The sequence below is a fragment of the Struthio camelus genome, chromosome 2, assembly GCF_040807025.1.
Source record: "Struthio camelus isolate bStrCam1 chromosome 2, bStrCam1.hap1, whole genome shotgun sequence".
Classification (NCBI taxonomy): Eukaryota; Metazoa; Chordata; class Aves; order Struthioniformes; family Struthionidae; genus Struthio; species Struthio camelus.
The window spans coordinates 103,510,919-103,528,940 of record NC_090943.1 but is presented as its reverse complement, the minus strand read 5'-3'; the positions used below and the strand labels follow the sequence as shown (position 1 = coordinate 103,528,940).

The 18,022-nt window shown below is 41.1% G+C and overlaps 1 protein-coding gene across 8 annotated transcripts in view; it reads left to right on the top strand.

Annotated features, from left to right (window-relative positions):
- Positions 1-18,022, top strand: part of FARS2 (phenylalanyl-tRNA synthetase 2, mitochondrial) — a 259,641-nt gene that overhangs the window by 142,929 nt on the left and 98,690 nt on the right. For all 8 annotated transcript variants that reach the window (XM_068931926.1, XM_068931927.1, XM_068931928.1 and 5 more), the window contains one exon: positions 3,348-3,508. In XM_068931926.1, the coding sequence (XP_068788027.1) occupies positions 3,348-3,508 (161 nt within the window). The remainder of the gene's footprint in view (positions 1-3,347; positions 3,509-18,022) is intronic.

The window sequence follows — 18,022 nt, the reverse complement described above, 5'->3', positions numbered from 1 at the left end:
TGAGAAGGTACCCCCAAAAGATGTCTAATAGGGTGAGAACGTATGTTTGCAATTGAGGCTTGTGAATCACGTTCACCATCTGAGGTGTCATGCATTGCTAAATAGCAGCTATGGCCGAGGTTTTGTTTCATCTTTTTCTCTGATTTGTGCTTTGCAGGAAGGCTACAGCCTTGAATTTTGATTTTCCTTGTCCTCTGTTTTCCACTGGTGGATTAGGGGAGCGTACTCTAAGGCTATATTTTATTCAGTGTTTCATGTGTTGTAGTCGTTGGGCCTGTGTTCAGGAGTGCATGTGTTCATTGTGTCTATGAATTACTTTCTACACAGTCTAAAGTGTTGACAGGTTTTGTAAAACATGATGGCTAGGCTGTGGCTGCTTGGGAATCTGTCCGCCTCTCTGCCCTCTGCTTTAGTCTGTGAATTTGCTCAGGTAACAGCCATGGTTTGGACTGAAAGCAGGAGAGCAAATTCAGGTCTTTGCTTCTGGAACTCATCCGAGCCTTCAGCTACTCCCACTTTGGATATATTAATTTCTCGGCATTTTGCAAAGCACGACTTGTTTGCAGGCTGTTGTATGCTCCTGACTTTGCCTCAATCCAAGATCAAAATTTAATTTCTTTTACTTCTCAGTAACTGCTGAGTGTAAGGATTTGAAGACCCAATTTAGGCTGTATTGAAAGAAAGATTTCTTTATTGGCAGTGTTACAGGAGTAGAGAAAATTGTTAAATAAAAGGCAGTGCCTCACATCCCATATAAAAATAAGCGTGACTGAAGTGTATAACAAAAAAAGTTTTCTCAACTTGTTCCTAATTCTATGTTGCAAAATGTGACTTAAAAATCTTACACGAAAGACAAAATATCCTGACTTACACACAACTGTTTCCTTGGGAAGTTAAGTATTTCTGTCTGTGGATAGCATGAATTTAGTGAATATAATCCATGAGCTCTAGCAGGTCATTATATATGTCTCAATAAGGAATTACAACAGCTTCCATCCTAGATGAAGTAGTTTAAACTGGTAGTAGTATCATAAGACACAGAAAGCTAGTAAATGGATGGTGCTAGTATGATGGAGTGCTCTTGCAGTTGCAGCTTTATCTTTGAAGACTGATATTACATTAGGGAATAACTTTAACTTGCCTTTTTTATTGCATTTCAATTGTGATTGAAATATCAAACTTAGCTTTCATTTAACAAATTTTTTTTGAGAATGGCTTGATTAGTCTATATTTAAGTGTAAACTGATTCATCTGGGCTGGAAGCTTAAGAACAGAACAGATAGACTTGACTTCTCAGGGAAGGTAAGGACTCTTGAGCTTTCCTGCGAGACACAGTTGCAATCGCGCAACCTTCTCCTTCAGTCAGATTGGGCTGTGTCAGGCCCCAGTGAAGGAAACTAGTCAAACTGTTTTATCCTTTCCTTTCTGTCTCTGGGTAACTGGCATGCAAAGCTTCCAGCAATTTTCTTCTGCTGAGTGGTCAACTCTTTTTACATGAAGCATCAGAAGCCTGGCGATCTACAAACCTTTGAGAGCAAACTGGGGAAAGCATGTTTGTCAGGCAAGTTTTATCCATTGAGCTGTGTTATTTTAAACAGTGGTGCTATGATTTAATCACCAGGTCTCTGAAATTTGCCACTTTGGCCAGCTGTGTTTCTCAGAACCTCAACCTCTGGCTGAAAATCTGCTAGCTGGTCTAAACATACGAGTTTGAGCAGCTCTGCCGTGAGGATGTAAACTGGTGCCTCTTGAGTTCACATATTGTCCTCTATTTCTTAGGACTTCCGTGATTCAGTATTTTAACTGTCTACTTTCAAAGGTCAGAAAGTGCAAAATCTTGACTATGAGCACACTGGAAAGGACAAGACAGAATATCTAGGGTACTCTGAGGATGATGGTTATGAGGTTGATCAAATTCCTGCGGCAGTTTTCTCTAAAGAGCAGTGCAACATTGCTGATGTAGCAAATCAGGCACAGATCAGTTCTGCTGGGGACCCAGAGTTCCAGGTAAATAGGAAAGTTCAGATTAATTAAAAGAATCAAAATGAGGACTGTGTCTCTCTTGCCAGCCTCATTATGCCATTGCCTAATTTATATAGAGCTCTATTGTTTCCTCTCTGCATCAAATATGGCAGCATATCTCAGGATAAAAGCCCAAATACTGGGATTGCGCTGTTTTCTCCTCTCTGATAATAGACAGGAATGAGCAAGCAGAGTTCTCCCTCCAGCCTCCTGCATAATAGTGGGGAATTTCCTAAGTGCAAAGTTTTCAAAAAATAAGCATTTGAATTAGTACTTAGGGAGAGGTACAGCCTTGGTCTAACTGGATAGCTGTGAGAGATGCAGTAATGTTATATGCCCTGAGGGCACAGTGCTGGTGCTGATGGGGAGGGGTGAAGTCTCTCTTTGACTCCCCCACACCCTTTCAGAGCAAGTGTGTTTGTTTAGACATATGTTTGAATTTTAAAAAACGCTGAGCCTTTGTCAGAGCTGCTGGGCTCTCAACTTATTTGATAATCAAGTTGGATGATGCCTAAATATGGAGTCTGGTTCGTGGTGTTGGAAAAAAATACTGTTTAAAGACTCAGTGCTTCTGTCCTGTAAATGAAGCAGGTATTAATATTTACTATCCAGACAGAATTGCCAGGTTATTAATATCTGTAAAGCTCTTCTGTATTAAATATCCTTGTCTTTTTATATGCAGTGCTGTGTAAAGGAGACTCACATATATGGGAGCAGTGGCTTTCCCGGTGCAGCAGCCTGAGAGGTCCCCGGCCGGAGGTGCACTGCTAACGTGGCAGTGCCTCACATCCCATTGCTCTGCACATGTGACTGCTCTCTTTCTTCTAGATGCCTCAGAAGAGGAGGCTTTGGTACTCTCAAACTTTGGATGTGATGTTAATGTTGCACAGGCTTGACCAGGACTGTCAACGCAAATAAAATATTTTAAACTGGAAATTCATGTCTACATGTATTGTAAAATACAACTGAGTAAGATGAGAAATGCTCAGCCCTAAGGACAATAAAGGAAAGTGGTGTGTAATGGTATGCAGCATTCTTCAAAGTCTGGTTGAAACTTTGGACTGAGAAAGCCACAAGTGCAGCTTTTCTTTGTTGCCACTTTTGGTTCCTGCACTCAATGATACACCCAATCTTACTGCTATTTTTGATGCAGGTAGGATGATCTGTCCTTTAGATCTTTCATTTGGCAATTATTTGCAGGCTTTGCTATCTTTCCACATCAGCTTTTTTTCTTGGGAAAGAGGTGAACGTTTTATCAGCAATATTTCACGCTGTGAACTTAAGCTCTTGAATTTTTATCTTGTTTATTTCTTTGTTTCTTGCAGCTGGTGCTCAGGATAAAATTGGCTGGGCGTTTGGCTTGGGTTTGGAGAGGCTGGCCATGATCCTGTACGATATACCTGACATCCGACTGTTCTGGAGTGAAGATGAACGCTTCTTGAAGCAGTTTATTGTGCCTCACATTTGCCAAAAAATAAAATTCCAGGTAAAATAGCGTATATATAATAACAATTTTCTGTCAGTAAAAAGTACGTGTAATCCTAGAGAACAGAACATGATTAAAATTCTGTGCCATTAACAAATGAGATTTTAACATAGCAGCGTTCCAGCTATCATGATTCTCTGATATATTACAGCAAAATCCAGCTTTTGACAGTAACATTTTTTGAGCCAGGTAATGTGGGTTGCTGCTGATATCCAATGACTATCTTCCTTCTGAATATTAAGCATATATTTATATGCTGAAAATGAAATATTAAGCATGTATTTCACTTTTAAATTTGTCCAGAATAGGGATTGATTTAGGCCTGTGCCTGATTTGGGGATGTTCTTGAATCGGGGCTGTAATTCTGTATTAATATATAAATCTATTGGATGCTGACTGTTCAAATATAGTAATACATTTCCAGATTTTCTCTTTGTTTTTTTACTCTACATTCACTGAAGTCAGTGTGAGTTGCCCTGTTAGATACTGGGAAAATGCTTTGTGAACAGGCCTCTGTATCTTTAATATATCAGTGGGAATAGCTATTAATATGCAACTTTTCCATGCCTCGGCACACAGTAGCAGCTCTTTCCTCCAAGTGGTAGTGGGGCAGAGGGTGCAGACTCAACTTCTTCTATATTTCTCTTCTAACTCCTGTATTGAGGCTTCATGTGTTTTTTTTTTTTTTCCTAGCTGTCAACCTATCTCATTTGTAGTGGCAAAGTAATCAAACATAACTGAATTGAGTGGAAATGCTTCTTCCATAATATTCTTCAGCATGGGCAGAGGAAGGTTCAAGTCAGCTGGTTTTGCTAATCTATGGGCGAGTTGAGCTCATAGCTGCGTAGTAGAAGTACAGACTTGAAGTCTGTAGTACTAAAATGTTAAAATGCTTATTGCTACTGCCTTTTATCCTTTTCCTTTCTTGTCTTGTGAACAGCTTGTTTATGTTTTTTAAGAATTGAAAGTGTGAAAGGGGAAATGAACAGTGGTAATGCTCAGGTGATACTTGAGCAGTCTCCACATCAAACCAGTAGCAGCAACCGTTTTGGGATTCATGGCAGTTCTGGCACATCTTCACTGATAGAGTCAAAACTATATTTGGATCTTTTTGTCTCCTTTGCTATTGTGATACTGGCATTGGGATAGTCAGACTGCAGCTGTCACTTACAGAAAGAAGACTGCTTTTTGCCACGTTTCCTGAAGGTGATTCTGTCCAAATGGTTTTCCCTTTTCCTCTTACAGAAAGTTGTCCTTTCCAGGAAGGGATGCTCTTGTCCTCTTCATTTCGGCCCTGGTCTTTCTTGTTGGCAATATTCCTGGGGAGCATAGATTGTTAGTTGGTTAATGGTTTGCAATCCGATCTTTGATGAAAATAAGATGAGACTCTTACTTGCTTTAAAACTGTGGACCCAAGCCTCAAACTGGTATTAACAGTAGATTGGATATTTGAGGGAGAGCCCAGATTGTCAGGATGATGTTGTCTGATGTTGAGGGTGAGCCAAACAGAGGATGAGAGGGCTGCCTTCTGTCGGTTGCGTTGTCATTGCCATGTTCAGCTTCAGACAAAGTCAGGTATAGTTAAGTGATCTGAAGGTGACAGAGGCATGGGTTAATGTGGCCAGGTTCAGAGTAAAAAGCACGGTTTTTAGGAAGCTAGAAGTGAAAGAAATCTTTTTTCTTCTTTTTTCTTTTTTCTCTTTTTAATTGATGCTGGTGCTAGAGTATTAACTGAGCAGGGATCACAAGGAGCACATACATGGCTTTGCACTGTTTTGCTGGGTAACTGTCTGTGCCATCAACAGGAGAGTGGTGACAATGTCTTGATAAGTCTTTAGGCATTTCTTTGTGCTAGGCAGCATTGTTTTCACCTGGTCTTGGTTCAACCTGGTACAAGGGGAGAAGTTCTCCATGCAAGACTTCCAATAATCTGACATTTTAGAGATAATGATGAAACTGAGATTTGGCTGAAATGCATTTTTAAGTAATAGAATGGATCAGGAGGAATGAGGTAATAGGTGGGGGCTGTCAACTGCCACTGTGCTCTAAGCTGGACCAGACAGAAAGACTGGAGTTTTATTACAGGGCCATTAACTACTGCTATATCGTGTTAATGTGTTGGTAGTTTATCATAGCCCACGCAGTGAAAGGTGGAGAGATTGTGAGAATACGGGGTGTGGGAGAGGAGCAACAGAGATGGAAAGATAGGTGAACAATTATTTCAAGTCCTTTCTTTCTCCGTTCTAAAGATGCATTCTGGCCAATGTTTTAGAAGCAGTTTTCTGCTCTGATATCAAGCCCATTTTATGAACTTTTATTTTTTTTTAAGCATCTTGGGTGTCCCATCTTCAGTTTTGGTAGAGTGATTATCCCTAGCCCTTAGTTTACATTTTTTAACTCTATCTCAGAATATAAAAGACTAAAGACAAGCTATTTTTTCTGTTTAAAAGGAAGCTTGTATCCACCTTTCATCTGATATCTTACAATGAGTTTTTGAGCTCTGACCGTATATACTGACATTGCTTTTAAAAAGGGTTAATGACTCTTCAAATAAAAGCATTGCAGTCTTCAGTGCTGTCATTAGATCTTGGGTGATGGGAGTTAATAAGCCAATTTTTTTTCTCTTTTTTTTTCTCTTTTTTGAGCTATGCTGCAAAACCAAGTTAGCCGACCTTCTACACCTGTCTGCTCTCTAAAGAGTCATAATTAATGAATCGCATGGTTTATTCATACCATATTTGAAAAAAAAAAAAAACTTTCAGCCTGATCTCACAACTGTCTTCCAGGGTTGATGCTGTAAAAAATCTTGATGGATATTAGAAAAGTGCCAGAATTTCTGCATAGAAGTATTTTTCAGCTGAACTGAACCAAGACAAACCAGATGTTTTCAGAGCCTTTCATTACACAGATCCAACCCTGCAGCCTCACAAGGGCCAGATAAATGTCCATCCTTTGCCTGCTTAACTGAGGCAGACCTCTCGACCTTTGGACATTCTCACCCCACTTCTTATAATCTGAATATTATGCACCAACACTTATATTTTTCTTCCTGTTCATTAGAATGTTCTTGAAATAGATGAACACTGCACTGAAAAGCAGTAACCTTTAGTAATAGCTGGGTTAAATATACTCTTGTTCAAAGATGGAGTTTAATTTGAGCATATTCTTAGGACTTAAAGTACATGTTTTGTGCCTTTTAACAGTCTGGATGTGTCAGGCCTTTTTCTGTCTCATCACAGTTGCTTAGGATATGCGTACAGGCTTTAGTAGGTCAAAAAGCTGCTGGGAGAAGCTGACAGGGCTGGTACCATTGTGGTTACTCAACACTGCAGTGTTAGAGTGCTTCTCCCCACAGATCAGATTATTGTGCTGGTCTGGATTATCTAAATCGCTCAAGCCATCATTTGACACAAGTCACTGCAGTATGGGGGATCAGAGGCTAGTTATTTGCCTTCAGTCACTTGTGTGTAGGGCTTCTTTCAGGCTATGAAATGAGGATGACTGAGAATGGACAGGGAAAGAGAGACTAAGCGCCTGCAAGGTGTGAGTTGTAGTAAAATAAATGGCTTGGATCCAATGTAGTACGCTGTGTTATATGTCTGCTCATCAGAGCTCTGAGCATACTTGCATGCAGTCGCTTTCTAATTCATGCTGAGCCAGCATTCTTACAAAAAAGATGTGTCCACAGGCTGACATCTCACAAGAAAAGGTACAAAAATGAAATGACGTTTAGGGAAGGAAGGCACTCACAGTTCATATGAAGTGCGGCATGCCCGGAGGTGTTGATTAAGACGAATGGGCTCTCTAGGCAGGATGGTTCCTGGGATCTCCATCATTTCACTGCCACAGCGAGCAGGCGGCATGTCCTGTCAATTGACTGCTGATGCATTCTCTTCTTGCAAAGTCACTTTCATTTGCTGGTGGCAGTAGTGACGGCAGCTGCTGCTGCTGCTATTTTAAATAATTATTTATTTTGATTGCACATGAGACTTGTGGCCCTGACTGAGGTGAAGCAGCGGCATGTTTATGTTGTGTTCTAAGGCAAGCACTGGTACAGAGAGAGTCTGGATTTAATTCCTAGCTGAACTGCAGACTCCCTGTGTGAAATTATAGGAGTTGCTTTCTCCTTCTTTTCCTCTGTAATATTCCATGATATCTGGAGTAACCCTCACAGTACTTTCTTTTCACCACTGCCTTCCATCATCTCCACAGGCTAGTCCTTCCTCAGATCTGCTGGCACATGCATTCTCTCCAAACTCAGTTGCTTCAAAATGACCTATGTTAGCTTCAATACTTGAAATAGTAGACTTTCTAAGCAGGACCAGTTTGATTAAGCCCAGACAGACAGAGCTCCAACAGCAGCTCTACTGGGAGACCTGAAGGGCTAGTAACCATTGACAGTGGGGTGAGGAGAGAGAGAGAGTTGACAAGCAGCTAGAAGTGGCGCTCAGTTCACCTGCCACACAGCTGTAGCCACATGGGGTCCATGGTCTTAACGTGTGGAGACTGTCTCTGCTTTGAAAAGTAAACAGTCAAGGTCAGCAGAAGATGAGAAAAAGATCTCTTCTGAAAGGTGTGGTTGTGTAGGAGGAAGTGATTCATTATACAAGAAAGGAAATCATAGTGGGCTGTTCTCACTCCTGTGCATACCAACAAGCAGTGCTAGTTAGCAAAGGCTGGAACTTCCTCGCACACTCCTGTTTCCCTTTGCTGAGTGTGTTGTATGAAATTGGCCTCTCTTTTAATGGGGAGGGATTTATCCAGTAATCCAGTTTGCAGCATTTGCTACATATGTGAGACCTCTTGTTGTTCACAAAGTTACACCGTACCACTTTTTAACCTCACTGTGCACTCTTCGGTTTACTGAGATAGTCATCATCCTCGCGCATCTTTCCTATGCATGTACCTGGTTGTTGCTGGGAGATAGCTAGCTTGTCCTGAAGCTTTAGGAGATGCCAAAAATAAATGCAGTGGCAGATCCAAGGAGAAACTTTTGCAAATTAAACCAGCTTAGCATGTACCCTTTCTTCCATGCTTCAAAAGGAGAACATCTAATGTATAAGCCAGCTATTTCCACCAATTTGATGTTATTGCATTCCCTGCAAAGAATGGGTCTGGCTGATCTATCGTTAGTATGCTACACTGTATAATTTATATTTATCTTCTTAGTCTGTGATTAGCTTTATTTCCCAATAAAAAAGTAAATAGATTTACTGGCTGCTACATTTTCAGATATTTTTCATCAAGAGTAGGTAACTCCTTGCTTAAATGGTTATTCATTTATTATGTTTACTTTCTAATAGTGCATCTATTAAAGGCAAATATGCAACCATTAGTATGTAAATTGAACTTGGATTTCTGAACAAATGAGGTGCAGCCTCAACTGTGATTTATTGGCTAATTAGTTTTATTGTAATTGAAGATATATGAAGTGTGTGTGTGTGTGTGTATGCATATAGAGGTACATACAGAGAATACACGATGGTCTAGCATAAACGTTTTATTGGCATGACTTTGGGAAGGTTGAGTTTCTTATAGGTGAGTTATATAGATCATCTTAAATGAATGTCAATAAAACCTTTACAACGCCATATATCATCTCAGGTTTGTCTGTACACTCTGCGGAACATTGTGGAACTCCTTTTTTGGTGTTGCATACCCATGGAAAGAAGTCAAAATTACCTCCTTCATTGCAGAGCCCCAGTACTAGGCTGGGTAGTTGGATTAGAAATCTCTGGAGCATCAAGCGTTCTGCCGTCAGGGTGTTACATCCTGAATCATTTGCAGCCAGTGCTGGTATTGAAGCACTAGGATCCTGAGCCTTTTGGCCTCAGTCAGGCAAGTACTAAAGACCATGCTGAGCTTTCAGTTTGCGGGTAGTCCTATTTAAATCAATGGGATTGTTCCTGTGCTCAAAGTGAAACATATCCTAAGTGCCTAAATGGTTTCGGGTCAGAGATCTCTAAGCATCCCAGGATCCAACTGAGAGTGTTCAGAACCTTGTAGGGCTGGAACAGAGAAAGCTTTCAAAATAGCTATTATAAACAGTAAGAGGTAAACGTGACAACCCCTAAAATACATTTAAAAAAAAAAAATCATTGATAGCAATGCTGCTGAACTGTGCTGGGGAAAAGGTTGTCAACAAACAAGCATCTGAAGAATAGACAGGATTCGAATTCTGATTCTCAGCTAAAGACAGTTGGCCAAAAAAGCAGGAAGGAAAGAAGAAAATAGTGGTTTAGAAATGAGAGACGATGGACGGATTGTCACATGGGAAGAAAAACCGAAGCATTGACGTAAGGCAAAGTAAGAGAAAGGTAGAAGGGAAAAGGGATGTGCTTTTGCTATCAGGAGCAATATTGAAACTTTGGGGGCAAACAAGGGAAGTCCAAAGAAGATGTGGAGGAGGGGAAGGAGGGGAAAGACACAAAAAAGAAGAGTAGCTTTAAGGCAAAAACGTGTTGATGCTGTTGAGGGAAATATCTTTTTTTTAAATCAATCAGAAAATCTTCCCAAACTTTGCAGTATACACATCTACTCTTCATCTCCTTTTGAAAAATCAGGAAGTATTGGGTGACCACAAATGTTATGACCACAAACCATCAAAGCAAATCTGTGCTTTAAAGTATTATCACCAATCTCAGGGGGGAAAATGTTGGAAGTGAGTAATGTGTAGTCTAACTGAAAGTACTGACTGAAACATATATAACAACTCTCCAAAATTTGGGAATACCTCAAAAACAGAAGAGAGGTGATGCAAATTGGTATAACCAATGCATTTTGCTTCTGAATTCAAAGTTAACCTATCCTAATTTAATTTTGTGGGTATTTTATACCCAGGTGTAAACAATGAGCAGCTTGCATACCAGCAAACCACAAATGAGTAGCATACTGGTAACCTACTGGCTTTTCCATCCTATGATATGTTAAACAAATGCTCAGACACACATGCAGTTTCATTGGGTCACGATCATACCTGTGAACCCAACCTTTCAAGGTAATGAATTTTCAAAACTTTCTCTGGCTATTTTTAGATCGTTATTCTGCCCGTAAAACCTGAGTAAAGATATTTACTGCAGCTGCAGGTTCTATAGTCTTTCTCTGGCTTAAAAGAGAGATTATGCCTAATACTGAACAGAAGTGCAGACATGGGGAGATGTTGGAGAGTGTTACCTATATCTCTTGGTTTGGTGTGCTGGGAACAGTAGTATAGGAATTAAAGGAGTGCCCAGTCAAATCCTACCACTACCAGTCCTCAACTTGGCTTTCATCCAGTTTTGTAGTCTTAGGATCATAGGATAATTAGGGTGGAAGGGACTTTGGGAGGTCTCTAGTCCCATCTCTTTTTCAAAGCAGAGTCAGCTCTGAGGTCAGACCAAGTTGGTGGACATTATCTAGTTGAGTCTGGAAAACCTCTGAGGATGGATACTACAAAACCTCCCTGGACAACCCGCTACACTGCTTAGCTGTCCTCGTGGGGATTTTTTTTTTCTTGTATCCATTCTGAACCTCTCTTGTTTTGCTTTATGTCCATTGTCTCTCATTGTCTCACCATGCACAGCTATGAAGAGCCTGGCCCAATCTTCTTGATGACCTCCTTGTGGGTACTTACAGGCTTCTGACAGGTCTCTCCAAAGCTGTCTCTTGACTGAAAAAGCTCAGTCTCTCAGCCTCTCCTCACAGGGCAAGTGTTCCAGCCCCTGACCATCTTGGGGCCCTCTGCTGAACTCTCACCAGTTAATCGATGTCTTTAGCATACTGGAGGTCCAAGACTGGATACAGTATGCTAGATGTGGTCCAACGAGTGCTGAGTAGTAGGGGATAGTCACTTCCCTCAATGTGCTGGCTGTGTTGCTGTCAATACAATCCAGGATGCTCTTGGCCTTCCTTGCTGCCAGGGCACACTGCTGCCTCATGCCCAGCTTGCTGCTAGCCACCACCACTCCCAGGCCCTTTTCAACAGAGCTGCTCCCTGGCCGGTCAGTCCCCAGCCTGTGCTGTTGCCACAGGCTTCTGCCTTCCGAGGTGCAGGACTTTGTGTTTGTCCTCGCTGAATGTCATAAGGTTGCTGTTAGCCTATTCCTCCAGCCTGCTTAGGTCCCTCTGGATGGCAGCCTTGCCCTCAAGTGTTATCAGCTGCTCCCCCCAATTTGGTGTCATCTGCAAGGTTTATGAGCAAACACTCCATCATCTTCCCCAGGTCATTTATAAAGATGTGAAACAGGATAGGTCGCAGGATAGACACCTGCACTACTCCGCTTACATTCTACAGGGAGGCTATTATAAAAGAGAAGGATGGTCTACCCATTAGGAACTACTGTCTGAGTGCAACCATACAACCAGTTTTTTACCCATCTCTTTCTCCACTTATCCAAACTATAATGTCATAACTTGGATAGAAAAATATTTTGGGAGTCAGTGTTGAAAGCCTTGCTAAAATCAAGGCAAATGACATCCACTGGTTTCCCCTGTTTACTGAACAAAGTATCTCATCATAGAAAAGCTGTCAGGTCAGTCAGGCATGACTTGCCCTCAATAAATCAGTGATGACTGGCCCCAATCACTTTCTTCTCCTTCATGTGCCTTGAAGTGTGTTCCAAGAAGATTTGCTCCATGATTTTCCCAGGGACTAAAGTGAGGCTGACCAGCCTTTAATTCTCTGGATTGTGCCTCTGGGCTTTTTTGAAGTTGGGTGCAACTTTGTCCTTTCTGCGGTTGTTGGGGACCTCCCTTGATCTCAATGAGCTTTCAAATATAATAAAGGGAGGCCTTGCAAAAGCATTGATGCAGCCCCATTGATGGTCCCAGGGATTGGTATGGGTTGAGTGCTCTCAAACAATTCCTGGCTTAATCCACTGCTGGTGGTTCTTCAGTGATAGTCCAGTGCTTGGGTTCCTCTCTTCTGTGAAGTGGTAGTAATGGCAGTGCTTGACATCTGATAACTAAGGGGTGATTCCTCACCGTTCTGGAAGCACTACCAAAGAATCACTGGGCAATAAACCACTCCAATGGTAATGTTCCAAAGAGCCTTGGTGGGGTTACGAGCTCCAGTGAACTGTCCTTGTTGTTCTTGGCGATATCTCTGGGAAGTCTCACTATTAGAATTTATTTCTTCATAGTCTCTCTTCCCTTGTTAATTTCAGTGGTGTATAGAACTTTTAATTTCTCTATTACATTTCGTCTTTCTCCCCTCTTTATAACATGGACATGGCCTTCTGAGCTCCCTCTCGTGAGTAACACCCACATGCTAGACCCAAATCTTTGATCCATTGGCTTTAAGCCTTACTGAGTCTGATCAGCAGTGTCCAGCCACTGTGTCCTTGTATGAAGTCTTTCAAGCTATGTGCTAGGGGTTCAGCTTCTAAGTCTTCTCACTGTGTCTAACACTTCTGTAAAAGCCTTTATCTCCCAGTTCTATTTCCACAGTAGATCCCTTGAGTTTCTCCCAAGAGACAATTGGCAAAGTCCTCAGCCTTCTTCCAGCCCTTAGCTCATGGTTCCTCTTCCCTTCACCTCCTACGATTCTCTGCCCATGCCAGAATTGCAGAGGTTTCTTTTTGCTAACCCTGCCGCTTTCCATCCTGGCCACCTTGTCAGTCTGTTCATCTATGCAGTGTCTTTCCACAACGTCTATAAGATTCAGCTTTTCTGTCCAGGCTTACAGCTGAACTTCTTGTGAAGTACACATCTTAATTCCTGAAGCAGCCATTTCTCAAGCCTTAATAGAAAAGAGTTTTGTGTATTTAGGCTGCTTTGGTAAAGTACTTCTCTTTGCATGTTTTCTTGCTACCTCTTCTGGCTTATGAAGGACATACTGCTTTTCTTCACTGCAAAGGCTCTTCATAGCCTGTTGTCACCTAGCAGCTCTTAGTCTTTACTGGGAAACTGATACCTGCCTCAAAATGGACAATAATTTTAACATTTTTTTTCCCACTTGTTAGATGCCCAAGTGAGCACTTTGGGGTTTCTCTGAAATTGATCCTCGCAGCAGGGAGGAGTTCTCCTTAAGTATCCGCTTTCTTGTTCTCTTTCAAGAGAACCTTCAGAAATTCCTTCCCTTCAGAAACCCAGATTTCGTGCACTGCATATGAAGACAGCTGGCAGCAGGTGTCTGAGCTGATGAAGAGCTGTGACAGCTGTCTGTCATTCATTTTGATGAGTGCTATTTCATGGTTCCAGTGGGCTCCACCTCCAACCTGCATCTGTTTGTTGTCAGTTGTCATACAGTTAGCCCATCACCTTTTAGGGGCAGGAACCATCAGGGCACTCTGTGTTGTGAATCTGAATTTGTAAAACACCTACCGTGCTGGAACCCAGGCTCATGACTAAGGCTGCTATGCACTAAGTTTGATATTACTGCAACTATTGATAATGATAACCAGTGACAGGGGATTTAGTTCCCAGCAGTCCAGCTGCTAACCTTGGGGCTGATACTGAAGAAGGATGTTTTCACTCATATCCTGTCTCCATCCCTCCCCTGCTACCTCCTCCCCTCCCCCTCAGTAATCTTTCTGCTTTTACTTGGAAAAATGTCAATAGCTTTTGATGCTCAGATTAGTTTGCGATATTTACCTTACATAGGATCTCCATCTGCTGTCTGCTGGAGCACCAAAGGGCTAAGCAAATTCATGTCATCCGTGTAGCAGCCACCTGGGTAATAATGAAATGTACAGAGAAGCCTATAATATTCGTTAGCCAAAATGCAGCTCTTTTCTTCTCCTAATTCTGTTTTCATTCCCTGAAAATACTTTAAGTAATTCTTGGTTATTTTCATAGCCTTAGAATATTTCAAAACTCATCCTGTTCACCTCTGATTAATTACAGTGAGCTAGTAGCAGATTTGATCTCCCTGGAGGGGCTTACAACAAAGTAGCTGATTTGAGCTGTTCTTTCTGGATGCAGCGAGTTCTCTGCTTTGTACACAACTGTCCCAGGTGGAATTTGTTTGGGGGGGAAGATACAGTTTATATATCTTTTATATCTGTATATAGATTATATATGAGTACATATATCAACAAATTATATATAGATATCTCTATATATCTCTATATAGATTATATAGAGATGTGTATATATAATATTTTATATCTTATACATGTACATATATGCACACATCTCTAATACATACCTATACATGCATACATTTCTTCATATACACACACACACACATATATATTTAAAGAACAAAACATGTCATCCTCGCTTTCAGTTTTCTGTGCTAACAGAGTTAAATCACAGTACAACTTTTACAGTACAGCAGGTAATTCTAAAAGCTGGATTTAATTCTATATTTTCTGATTCTCAGCTAGAAAATCCAAACCTAGGGAATGCCATAGGGGTTTTTGGAAACTTGCAATGTAAAATGTCTGTCTGCCCAGCTGGAAGTTGTCCTCTTTTGACTGCACTTCCGGTCAGAGATAGCAGTTGAAACCCCTCTCCTTTTGAAATAAGCTGATGTTTTTGTGACCCTGATTCCTAGAGCCTTGGTCCTCACAGTATGAAGATGACAGATACTACTTCTTCTTTCCCATATGCTGTTCTGCTCTTCAGGTTGTACCACAGCAGCTATTTATGGGTCTACACTACGAAGCAGATGAGGGACCCTTTTTTCTTTGAAGTTTTTTAAAGCCATACCCATTCCCTCATCACTTCACAGTGTAGCCCCGTAGCCTCAGAGCGACTGAGGAGACGGCATGTTTCTTCCTGAAGGCAACAAGGGACTGGGGGAACATGAAAGTTCAGTGAGGTTGTTTTGCCCTTGAATATTGTGTCATGGTACTGCAGCCTGTGTGCGTGAGCAGTGTCGGGGAAAGGTTGTACATGAGTAAGAGGTGGAAAGCCCGGGTGGAAAGAATGGCTAGAAGCCATCTACCTTTTCTTTCCACATACTCTGGAGATCCAGAACCTCAGTCCCGGAGGAAAGAAGGAAGAAATCCAGAAGTGACTGACATAAAAGACAAGACCTAGAGAAGAGACAAAGGACAGAGTAACTGGGATGAAGGCACATAACTGTTCTTCATCTTGCGGAATTTTTTTTTCTTGCTGAGATTCCAAGGGTGGCATCCCAAGTGAAAAAACTGCATAACACATGTGTGATCAAAAGGCCACTGAGTCTGTAGATATGTCCTGTGGATTTCAGATTGGGCTCTCCATTTCTTCCCAACCCAGGTGTTTGCCATTGTCCTTCTAGGCAATTAATGTAAAAATAAGTATTTTTACAAATAGAGAAGAAGGGACACAGAGAAGAAAGGACACAGAAAAGAAAGGACATTACCTGTTGAAAAAGAAGAGTCAAGATCACATTTTTTGTGCCTCTCTGTAGTCCTGGAAGTTGGAACAAACTGGCAGAAACATGTCCTCTCAAGTCTTTATGGATAACGTTCATAGCATATCCTATGGAAAGCTTTGGCACAGCCAAAAGAAAAAAACAGTACCTCAAGGATATCCATTTGGTGTGGCTGAATTTAGAACATTCTGTTAGTTTAGAGGATGATGGGTGAATACTTGGAGAATGTAGTGTATCCAGCAGGTATATTGCCAATACAAGTGAAAGCAATTCCCGGCAACTAGGTACAGACCACCAGGAACATCCTTCCAGTTTATTTTTAGGCCAAAAGGAGTGATTGTAGCCTTGACTAAATTTTGAGCTGAAGTCCTCTCCCACCATGACATATCTAAAAAATGAATTTCCGGTTGCTATTGCTGCTGCAATATACAGAGTTGTTGTCAGTAGAATAATTTTGCTGCTAGGAGCCTTTTTTTTTTTTTTTAAGGCGAAAGCCAGTGCAACCTAGTCAAAACACATCTGATGCTGATTACTTAAGAAAAAGTGAAACAAGCTTCAAAAAACATGTGTTACTGTGGTTTACTCTGATCTCCAAACCTCATATATCTGCAGTTTGGCTGGTTGAGGCTCTTTAAAACAAATAGCTCACAAATGAGTAATTCTGCTGCTGAATATATCAACCAATCTTTATTGCATCCCAAATGATGAACTATAAAGGTTATACAAAGTGCTTAAATAAGCCATGGAGCAATTTCTAGTAGTGATATATATGTTGAAACCCACACTAAATGAATATTAGATGAAGGAATAAACCAGGAAATCTAAAATAACAATAGAATTAGGTATGGTTATGTGAAGCTGTGGAAACCATCCACTGTTGATTTCAGCAGGAATCCACAGATGCTCAGCACTCTGAGCCTTACTGTCCACAAAAATACATTCATGATAAGTAGAGAGACCCTTACACTTTTGCCAATATTTTTCTAATTTTGGTTTAGTTACAGTATGGTGAATAGAGTTCTTGCAGGGAGACTAGCACAGTGACTCTCTTGACTTCAAGAGTGACTCTTTGGCTCTGACCTGACAAGTGACTCAGTTGCCTTCTCAGGATTTCTGTTTTCCATGCTGTTTACAGTTGTCACCTAGGTATCTCGTATTTCCTGCCTTGGCGTGGCTTTGACAGTCCTGTCCTAGGTCTGAAAGTTTTTTGGGACAAGGATATTGTTTTGTGCTCTATCTGCTACCTAATGGGACCTGGATTTCGGCCTGGCAGTCCTAGGTAATTATCCCAATATAAGTATCTGCATGCGTACGGCAGGGTTATATATAAGTATGTGAGTGTACAGTGTGCATTTGATTTAAGAATAAACCGTACACATATTTATTCAGAGATGTGCCTAAGCACTTAGGCTGTGCTAGTGTGTGTCTCAGAGATACAGATACTTTTGCTGTGTATTGGCGTATGTACACCATGTACGCTACCAAATGAATTTAAAAAGTGAAAGAAGTGAGAGGTCTTAAAACCAGTAGGAAATGCTTTTTAGTTGCTTTTAACAGTTAAAATGGGGTTTTATCAGAAATAAGTTTACTTGATACCTGTTTTAACATTTGTTCTACTGTTTTACATGCAGAGGATACATCCAGTAAAGAGCTTTTGATAAAGTGGTCTCTAAAATCATGCATAAATCCCTTGCAGTCATCATCTGCATCATGATTAGTCATTGCAGCCTAGCTGTAGAGTGTCACTAGAAAATGGGGGTGGGGGAGAATATGTTTGGGTGCATATGTATTTATGCATGAACGAGACACCTTTTGCTGTGTATGGTGTTAATATAAAACTGATTTTTTCAGCAACTACTTCTCAGATCAGAATATGAATGAGGCTAAAAGAATAGCCACACAACAGAGGACATGGCTGGGGGTATTGGGAAGAACCGTATTAGTCTCATCACACCCATCCTCAATTTCCTTCATCAGGCTAGTGTGTGTGACACATGGATCGCAGTAGTGATTGTATAAATTTGAATGTGAAAAGTAACTAATGTTTAGGTGCACATATGCTGCAGAGGATTTGTTTGGTTTTTGCAGTTTTTCTGGAAAATAAGAATGGGAAGAAATGACCACTTCCAGGGATTTCTTTCCTCCTCCTGCTGCTACACACTCATTAAATCCAGTCTGCACAACTATTCCCATGTGTCACCTGTTCTCCTAAATCAGCAATAATGAAC